The sequence below is a fragment of the Tachysurus vachellii genome, chromosome 11, assembly GCF_030014155.1.
Source record: "Tachysurus vachellii isolate PV-2020 chromosome 11, HZAU_Pvac_v1, whole genome shotgun sequence".
Taxonomy (NCBI): Eukaryota; Metazoa; Chordata; class Actinopteri; order Siluriformes; family Bagridae; genus Tachysurus; species Tachysurus vachellii.
In genome coordinates this window covers 21912170-21922513 of record NC_083470.1, presented here as the reverse complement: position 1 = coordinate 21922513, position 10344 = coordinate 21912170, and the positions used below count along the sequence as shown (strand labels likewise).

The 10344-nt window shown below is 41.4% G+C and overlaps 1 protein-coding gene across 4 annotated transcripts in view; it reads right to left on the bottom strand.

Annotated features, from left to right (window-relative positions):
* Positions 1 to 3279: 3279 nt before the first annotated feature.
* prickle3 (prickle homolog 3) overlaps positions 3280 to 10344 on the bottom strand; it is a 36650-nt gene continuing 29585 nt past the window's right edge. For all 4 annotated transcript variants that reach the window (XM_060881257.1, XM_060881259.1, XM_060881261.1 and 1 more), the window contains 8 exons: positions 9857 to 9970; positions 7780 to 7917; positions 6347 to 6550; positions 6049 to 6235; positions 5154 to 5492; positions 4735 to 5004; positions 4207 to 4584; positions 3280 to 3996 (listed from right to left, as the gene is read on the bottom strand). In XM_060881257.1, the coding sequence (XP_060737240.1) occupies positions 3527 to 3996; positions 4207 to 4584; positions 4735 to 5004; positions 5154 to 5492; positions 6049 to 6235; positions 6347 to 6550; positions 7780 to 7917; positions 9857 to 9970 (2100 nt within the window). In that variant the 3' untranslated portion in view covers positions 3280 to 3526. The remainder of the gene's footprint in view (positions 3997 to 4206; positions 4585 to 4734; positions 5005 to 5153; positions 5493 to 6048; positions 6236 to 6346; positions 6551 to 7779; positions 7918 to 9856; positions 9971 to 10344) is intronic.

Genomic DNA, 10344 nt, shown 5'->3' with positions numbered 1-10344 from the left:
AACAGACTAAGAATTAAATAAACAAATAAGTAACTATATAAATAACAAATAAATAAAACAATGAAACAAACAACTAAATAAATAAATGAGGCAGAGGAAAGTCAATTCAGTACTTAACTATGCCCTCTAAAATAAAACTAACAAGCTGTACTTTATCATGTCACTGGTACGGTACATTTTTTATGATGTCATTTTTATACATTTTTGTGTAGGGGGCACGGTGGCTTAGTGGTTAGCACGTTCGCCTCACACCTCCAGGGTCGGGTTCGTTTCCCGCCTCCACCTTGTGTGTGTGGAGTTTGCCTCGGGGGGTTTCCTCCGGGTACTCCAGTTTCCTCCCCCGGTCCAAAGACATGCATGGTAGGTTGATTGGCATCTCTGGAAAATTGTCCGTAGTGTGTGATTGCGTGAGTGAATGAGTGTGTGTGTGCCCTGTGATGGGTTGGCACTCCGTCCAGGGTGTATCCTGCCTTGATGCCCGATGACGCCTGAGATAGGCACAGGCTCCCCGTGACCCGAGGTAGTTCGGATAAGCGGTAGAAGATGAATGAATGAATGATTTAGAGCTTTACTCTAAAAGCTTAAAGGGACAACACATACAGTATGCCTTCCTAGGTGATTCCTTGATGGTATCATCCAGCAACAAAGATGGGTAGGTTTCTTTCCAAGAGTGTGTAGTTGTACAAAGGAGCCGTTTCGTCTTCTGTGATCTCACCTGAGAAAATCCCTGAGCTTCTGAAAGAAAGAAGACATACTTCCACCTATCGGTTATATGGAACTAGGCACAATATTTTGTGTCCTTGAGCCCAGATGGTGATAAAAAACCAAACTGAGACTTTCTGACATTTAATCATTAACTAACAAGAGTGAACCTTTCCCCAGCCCTTGTACAGTAGGTTAAAACTGTAAACACTGACAGAGGCGTGTTATGAGTGGTAATGATGAAGCTACCACGGCTCCAATAAAGCACAAAGGAGAAGATATGTACTGGAAATTGCACTACATTGTGGCAGTAAAGGGAATTAATAGAAATTCTCCAGAAAAACATTTCTGTGGAAATATTTACATAACCCCTGTAGAACGTTGTGTAATGGCCTTTATTATATAATTGAAACTGGATGTTAGTCACCTTATTAACGCTCACAGTCAATTTAAAACTACAGTTTACATCTCAGTAATGAAAAATGTAAAGAATACCATTTAAATAGAAAAGCTAAACCTTTCTGGATCTTTAACTTATGAATTGAAAGATTTGTTAAGCACTTAGAGACATACGCAATATAGAATTTGGCATTTATGCAATTCATTTTCCATTGAAAGCATCAAAACAGTGACTTAGTTTCTTCTTGTTAATGAGTCATTTGAGAGACAAAATATGTGACTCTTACTGTTATTGACTCAGTAAAAAGAACTGGTTCACTCACCTCAGTCTGATCATTTTACTGCAATGTTTTTGGTGACACTTTGGGCTTTGTTGCAACCGGAAGCTGAAATTATTCTATCAAAAGGAGCTTTCCCAAAACAAATGCTACCCCCCCACCACCCCCGAAGTGAAACTAGAAAACAGATTTAATTCAATTTCCTCAGTAAACCAGACAAAAACAAAATGAACGTTCAAGTTGTTTATTTTCACCTATGCAAAAAAAAAAAAAAGACTACTTGAAATAAACTTGTATCCTCTGATAAAAAATGAGCTTTGTTAGAAAAACATACATATCTAAGGCAATATGCACAGGAGCGTAAAAGTGGCACCATCACCAGTGGGTGTGTGTAACAAATAAGATCGTTTTTTACATCTCTTTTTGTCTTTCAATGTTTCATCTTCTGCTTATTTAAATAGACGAGCTGGAGCTGGAAGATACGGAAATCACAAATGTTCCTGTTCTGCAGGTGAGTATGAAGAACTGATTGAAACACTGAGAAGACACAGGGTCATTGTCTCCACAAAGCACCTTCTGAATATGATCAATGTGTTTGGATAAAATAAGACAGGCATGAACCTTGATTACTTTGTTTTGGTGTTGCACAGCGCCTCAGGTTTTCAATCCCATAACCAAAAACGAGCAGTGTTATCACGTCCATGTTTACTGCATGTTCATGTAATCAACATGTAGATCTTAAACGCAGAGCTATACACACATGGTGTGTTTCCAGTATGTTCTTCAAATCAAGCAGCTTTATCTCTCCATGTGTCCCTGTGCATTTTACTTTGCATTACAGAACTCATAGGAGAACAATATACAGTGTGCCTGCATGGCGTTTATATTCCTCGTTCCAATGATAACAAACCCACAGGTCAATTACAGCATATTATACACTCATAGGAACAGCAGAGCATGTGTCTAACTGTGTATTGTGATTTTGATGACAATTGATTTTCCTGCTCAAACACACCATTTTGGCAGCAGACATGAGCTTTACTTCTTTAGTTGGGAGCTGATAAATCTATCCAGTAACGGAAGACTAGGTCAGTTAAAAACACTTCACTCACTTTTTCCATTAACGTCACACAGACTTAACACCAGATCTAGTTAATACATCTGTGTCTCGTTCAGGTTATATGCATGTGTGCTGGCAGATGATTATCTGTACATGTGCAGCACTGTGGCTTACAATATTTTACAGAGGAAGAGGAAAAAGAAGGAAAAGAAAAAAGAAAAGAAAAGAAAGTCTTGAACTGAAGTAAAGAGTATGGATAAACAAAGCAAGGTGCTAGACAGTTTTTTTCAATAAAGTATATATCATTATATACATAGTGTGAGTGTGTGTGTGTGTGTGTGTGTGTGTGTGAGAGAGAGTGCGAGTCTGTGTGTGTGTGTGTGTGTGTAATATACACATATACACACGTGGTTCAAAAATCTGAGACCATCTGGAAAATCTGGGATTTTCTTTTTTCATTTAAATATAAATATACAGGGGAAACATTTCAGTTTGGAACATTGTAAAATAAACAAGAATTTTTTTTATCTCAAAATCTTTAAATGTTTAATTAATTTCAATTTACTTGAACTAAATTTTTTTGCACTCTACACCGTGCCAAATCCTAATGAACTCTGACATTACAGTCAATATTTCTAATATTCTACATTTCACTCAAATTGTTATGCCGATAATATCATTTGTAATACAATTGTTTGGCTTTAAAAAGAATGCCAAACAGAAGCATTTGCTCTAGTAGTCTAAGAAATTTGGACCTTACTGCATTTCTGTTAAATGTTATGCTTGCCTTTTAACATTAATAAATAAGCCTCAAAAACAGGGGAAATGATGAATGGCAAAACTGTTAAATGTTTTATTTTGCATGTGTTAGTTTCCATGCTATAAATGCATTTGATTTAAATAACTAATTAAATCGCCGTCGTGGTGAGCTTTGGGTTATTAAGCAGGCGTGTTGGAGCAGGAAAATCAGGAAAATTTACTTTAAACTTTGACCAAATATCAGACGCGAATGCCTGAAACATCAGTTCATTTCCTGGACAAAAGCATGAATCGGCACAATCTCAAAATTCCTCCGTCGTTCTTTCTCTCAAGACAATATGCAGTTTTTGTCCTTGTCTTTCGCACTGAGACTATGTGTCCTCCTCCTTCTCCTCAGACTCCCTCTCTTGCTTTTCCCCTCAGTCTCTCCTCTTTCTCCTTCCCTCTCTTTTTCCCCCGTCAGCTGAGGAGGTAGAGGAATACGCTGGCCGAGGAAGTAGCCATCTTCTTCAGAGTCGGAGGAGGATGAGCAGGTAGAGCAGGAGTCTTCGTGTCTGTAGCGGGTAGAGTGAAGCGTCAGACGGGAATTTCCATCTCCAGCAGAGGTGATGGAGTGTGGGCGTGCAGCATGCGCTCTCTCTCCTCCTCGCCACTCCAGAGAATCTAGACGAGGTCGGTCCCGTCTAGGCCGGCGGAAGTGTTTCTCCGTGCCTAGGTGGAGGGGGGAGTCCGAGACCAGGCGGCTTCGTCTAGGTGGGCTTTCACACCCCTGCCGGAAGCTGCGTCGGTACGCGCCGTCTAAGAAAAGAAAAAGAATCTGTTAATTACATAAAAATTAAATAATGGACTTCCTTTGTTTTCCACACGTTCTGTGCATCTTGTCTCTGTTGTCTCCATTTAAAGGCACAAAACACACAACTAATATAAATTTCCAAACAGGATTTTAAGGTCACAAACAGTTGGTAAAGTCTGGCTTAAAGTTTTACCACTTTTATAAATTTTCATTACCCAAAAGGTCCATCTGAGGTGGCATTCCAGCTCGAAGATGTAGTCTGCGTCCCAAGTCCCCATCTGCTTCATCCTCCTCTTCTTCCTGCTCTAGCTCATTTTCCTCTTTCCTTTCCATTTCAACCCCCACTTCCCCTACGTCCCCGTCCTCTTCTTCCTCCACTGAGTAACTGGAGCTGATTGGCTCTCTGAAGCTGACCCTGGCTGTGCTGCTTCGCCCAAATTGGGCTGGAGGGGGTGAAGGGTGTGACTCATCAGGCGAGGGCAGGATCGGTAAATTATCTGGGCCGATAAAAACAGGGGGTGGAGGTGGTGGGAAAAAGTCTGTGTCTTCTAGTGAGTCAACTTCAGGTGAAGCTTGGGGCTGAGGAATAATTTCTATTAAAAAAAAGAAAAAGTAAATAAATAAATAAATAAATAAATAAATAAATAAATAAGTAAGTAAGTAAAATGGAGTGTGAATGTGTAGGTTTTTACCATTTGCTTATATTCAATAATACTTCAGTATATCCATGTGTGTTTGTGTACCTGAGCTGCTCTCCAGTCTCCCAGTGTCCTTTGCAGTCGAGGTTCCTCTGGAGGTGCAGCTGGGTGGAAACGGCCCAAATTCAGCGTATCCATTCAGCTCCACCGTGTACTCCAGCCCTGGGTGTTCATCCGTGTTTAAGCGCTCCGAGTTTAACATCGGTCCCCACCCATTGGCCAAGGAAGGAGAATGTGAGCTTTGAGGGTGAACTTGTCCATAAGGTGGCGGTGGTGGGCGGCCATTTTGTAAAGGAAAAATTGGAGTGTGAACGCCTAATGAAGAAGACAGAATACTTCAAATGGTGAACGACTTGTCTGCAGGTCAAGATAAAATGCAATGACATCACGTTTTTGCGGAAACAAAATACAGATCTGATGTTTCTTTGTGTAAGTAATAAACTGGTACTGGTTATGCTTCATACCTCTGCTTTCTGATAAGGAAGATGACGTGGTTGCGGTGGACAGTTTAGCAGTTGCAGTGGTGAGACTGCTGCCCTCTGATGGCCACAGAGGCAAATTGCGTTCTTGCTGCTGTTGATGTACGAGTTTGTGTGAGGTCGCTTTGAACTGCAGGGCCGAGTCACAGGAATCAGAGTTATTAGGGTCTTCTCCCAGAGAGCAGGGTCGGGAACAGAAGATGAGCCCCCTGCGTGGGAGGAAGGGTTTGCCCAGGAGGGGCAGTTGACAGCGTGCACAGCAAAAACACGCTTCGGATGCATGCCAGTGCTGCCCCTCATAAGTCATCTGCCCCTGATCTATACCTGCAAATAAAACATGTTAGCAATGTAACTGTTAGCCAGTAGGGTTACTATAGACACGTATTACATGTCTATTGTTTATTAGAACCTAAAATGCTAATGTGTAAATTACTAAAGATCCGTTTAGCTTTTGGCGTTTAGTAGTTCATCAGAATGTACAGGTTTTGCCTGGTATGATGGATGTAAAATAAAAGACGCTAAAATACTGCATTACATAACCATACTGATATGTTGTATACAGTGTGTGTGTGTGTGTGTGTGTGTGTGGGTGTGTGTGTGTGTGTGTCTGGGGGGGTATTTCCATTCCTGGAGCACCACAGAATCAGAGTTTAATCCCAGCTCTAATCCAACCCAGCTGATCCGGTTCATCATCGCCGGACTCGGAATATTAGAGCCATGTGTGTGGGGAAATAAACTCTCTATGCTGGTGGATCTCCAGGAATGAGGTTAGCCATCTCTAGTTTCGAGCATTTCAAATCTTTTCCAGCTTAATCCATTTTTGCGTTATTTTATCGCTCGTGAAATGCTTTGGCTTTCTGTTTGAGCTCCTTGCATTTACCGATGTGCTCTCCGCAGGTGTCGCAGTACTCGGCGTACAGAGACTCGTAGCAGGTACAGCAGTACGGCCGGCTCTCTCGCATGATGTAGCGCTGACCTCCCAGCGCCGTCTCGCACTCGAAGCAGCAAAAGTGCCTCATGTGCCAGTGGCGTCCCTCCGCCTCCGTGCACTCGTCTGCCAGAATGATCTAAGTAGGGAAAACGGCTTGAATTGTAGTCTGAAGCCACTTCAGGATGCTTGATAAAACACACTGTTGAGTTTAAGTATAGGAGTATTGTACGGTTAGGGAAGTACTGACCTCATCACAGGCCTGACAGCGCGGTTTGATGTGCTCGGCATGGTGACGCCCGCAGTAGATATGGCTGTCCTGGTAGAAGTAGATGAGGTCGACGAGCAGCTCGCTGCAGGTGGCACACTGGAAACACTGAGGGTGCCAGCAAGAGCCGTGTCCCGCACGAGAGGCAAACACGGCTATATCACCTCCATAAATCTGCCTTCCACACTGAAGGGGAACAGAAAATAAACAAAGGCGTGAAATCCATGGCTGCTTTTTTTAATTAATTATACAAACATCCAAAGGATAATATGGACTACATAAAAGCAGATAATATGAAAACGATGCTGTCAGGGATTTTAGTAACAAGCTGTCAACAATATTTATATGTCTGAATGTCTAAAACTCAAGGTTCTGTCGGTTATGTTACCTCATGCCACTTAAGGATCTAAATACTCTGTCTATGGCATTTTAAAAAAGGGATTACTGTTTCCTGTATCTCGAATGCTGTTCTATTGGGTTTATATGTAGCGAGCACATACAGTGAAGATATATGCTAAGTGCATTAGCTTGAACAAAACAAAGTTGAACATTTCTAAATGCAAAATGTCTTTTTTTTTTTTTTTTTTTTAATAATAAATGCAAAATCAATTTACCTTCCACAAACTGATTCGTACAAACACTGAATTGAATGATGCTGCAGTTATTTGAAGCTCTATATTACATACATTTAATTACTAAAGATGTCGGTCACCTAGACCAGTTTTTAAAGTCATTTGGCAGCACTAATAAATAGTGCTGAGGGAAGACAGATTTCTTATTGAGATGCTGCAATCCATCTCGTGTACTACAACGTAACCTGCACATGATTGCTGAAATATGTTCTAAAGCAGGTAAATAATCCACAAGATGACTTCATTTATCCCCAACACGACACTCCCACCCTTTTAAATATGCCCTTGTAAATGTCACGTGCAAAGTCTTATCAAAAGTCAACTTTAAAACAAGAGGAAAAGAAAGACAGTAAATCTGCTTTCTAACACTCAAGAGGTCAAAACGGCTCTTTTCCGCACACTGAAATAACTCGAACTCTGCTCTCTGGGTTTGTTTTGTTCCACCTGGGTGCAGATCAGGCAAAGCCACACGTCTGGTGAATCCATAAATCAAGAGCCGACGAAACAAAGCGATCCCTCCCAGGTTCTGACACACCCATTCAGCAGGAATTCGTCGAGGGTGCGTTCACAGGGTAATGGAAAGAACATGGCACAACTCTTTAAATGCTGGAGCACAGGGCCGGAATGGATGTGGTTTATGGGTCTTGATTTTTGTGTCTCTGTCAGCTAATGAAGTCGAGTCGACTTATTTTTAAAACCTTAGTATGCACGCTCGACATTTGGTGAAGACTTTTTCAGTCTTTTTAGAAAACCCCCTTTTCTCTTCTCTCCCTCTGTGTGTACCTGTTGGCAGATGGCTCCGGTCATGGTGACAGGAAAGAGACGCACAATGCCGCGGCCTAGGTTCTCTCTCTTCCTCTGCTGGCTGAACAACCGCAGCTCCTTTTTCTCCTCCTCATCCAGAGAGTTGCAGTACTGTGGCTACACAAAAGAAACACACACACACACACACACACACACACATGCGCGGTTACAGAAAGTTCACAGCTTAAGTATTTAAAATCATGCTGTCACACTAATGCTGGCCCAAATCGATCTGCTCTCAGAAGCAAAAATAAAGCTTTGCATGTTTCCCCCTGATAGAATTCATCAGTGGAGTGATAACGTGATGTATTGTGAATAGTGATCCTGGGACAGACTCCACATAATCCTTCAGGTTAAAGCTCCTAATTCCGAAAGTTTTGCCAGTAACTAGATGATATGTTAAATGAGCTCTGGTCCAAAAACGTGTGGCTCAGATGTATTAAATAACCTATAAATATTAATCAGACATAACATTAAAACCACCTGCCTAATATAGTCAAGGTCCCTCTTTATACCACCAAAACAGCTCTGACCCAAAACCACTGAAGGTCCTTTGAGTTCATCGGCTGTCCTTCTTTGGACAAACCGATGCATACTGAGAACTGGGCACAAGTCCTGAAGGTTTTTTTTGGAGATGCGTAAACACAGTCGTCTAGTCGAGATCACAAATTTAGCCAAATTTTGTCAAAGTCACTCAGATTCTTACACTTGCCAGTTTTTCCTGCTTCCAGCACATCAACATCGAGAACTTCTTATTGACTTACTGTTTAATATATCCACCTCTTGATGTAAAGAGATAATCGACGTTATTCTCTTCACGTCACTAGTTTTAATGGTATATTTTGATCGGTTTATCAGTGGATACGCATGCATCATAGATACACACATATCGTTCTAGGTCGGTCAGTGAGAATATATATGTATATATATACACACACATACAGATCATATAATATCAACCTCATCTAACTGCTGCTATTACAAAAGTGTATACATGTTTACTTAAACCCTTTGTTCAGAATCCTATACTAAATGTTGTCATATTCTTTCTTCTCTTACTTCACTGTGTGTAACGATATACTGTAGAGTTGTTGTGAAGAGACAAGGTCAGCTAGAGGGAATGAGGGAAAAACAGGAAGTAATGTGGCAGACTGGTTGTGAGTGGTGTGGCTGGGGCAGGACCCAGCTAATGAGCTAATGTTTAGCCCTGACAGTCAGTGGTACAAAAGTAATAATGTGAAACTCATCATTAGTGGCTGACTTTTGTCTGTTCTTTAAAACATACAAATTATTTAACATCCAGTTAATCTGGATTGACAACGATGCATGCACACACACACACACACCATGTTTAATGCACACAAAGGTTTGTTCCAAGAGCATTGAATTCTTTGCTATGATTGTAAGTTGAACATAAACTGAGTGTCCAGTTTAATAGGAACACTTGTACATTTATAGAATTACTCCATCATCCAGCTGTGCGGAAACAGGTCAAGAGATTTAGAGAAATTAAACCGATGATATATCCTAGGTGATCCTTTGCTGTCTGAACCTTCTCATCTGATGTCTTTCATCTTTCAACTACACCCTCTATATCTGATGAGAGTCCAAATCTTACTCTTGGATCAGAGGAATCCGGCTAACAACCATACCACGGTCAAAGTCACTGAGATCAAGATGTTCTCCACATTCTGATGTTTAATGTGAACATTAACTGATCCTCTTGTGGGACGAGTGTGTGGAACGTTTGGAATGGCAAATTTTCTGATTAGTGAACACGCCGAATAAACCGAGTGCAACATTTGGAAGAAAAAAGGGACAGAATTCATTATAAATTCTGAATCTGATTATTTGGGGGGGAAAAACACTCAACACCCACAGTGCTTCGACACAGCAGGAATGGCCATCATTCATCTCAGTCCTTCATCATCTTCCCTGATTGATATTCAGAAACTCCTGATTAACATGAAGCTGAAGCAGGTGTTCGATCAAGACTTGGATTAGACCCAGGAATGTAAAGTGTGAAGCTTTGGGTTGAAGTGTAATGGATTCTGACCTCACTGTCATGAGCAGGGAGCTGATGGAGGAGCTGTTTAATGCGATATCGTTCTCCTGGGCTGTTGACATATGGTACCTTGTCTTCAGGAATACAGCTGAAGTACTGATATACCTGCAGACATAAAGGCATAAGGAGAATTAAACGCTACACGTAGCGACTAACAAACATACAGACACAGTACATTATTGAAACTTGAGCAATAAAGACAGTGTGTAAGCAGAAGAGTAATGGGAATGTTCAGTACACTGTAACCTGAGTCTTCTGATTCTGTCCACACAGACCAGCTCTGTGAAGAGAAACACGAGCTCCGAGAACAACACTGACAATACACACTCAGTGGCTCAGTTACTATCACTACACTGTTTCTGTTTCTAACACACACAGTCTCACACACACACACAGGCTCACACTCTCTCTCACACACACACACACACACACACAGACTCACACACTCTCTCTCTCTCTCTCTCTCTCTCTCTCTCACA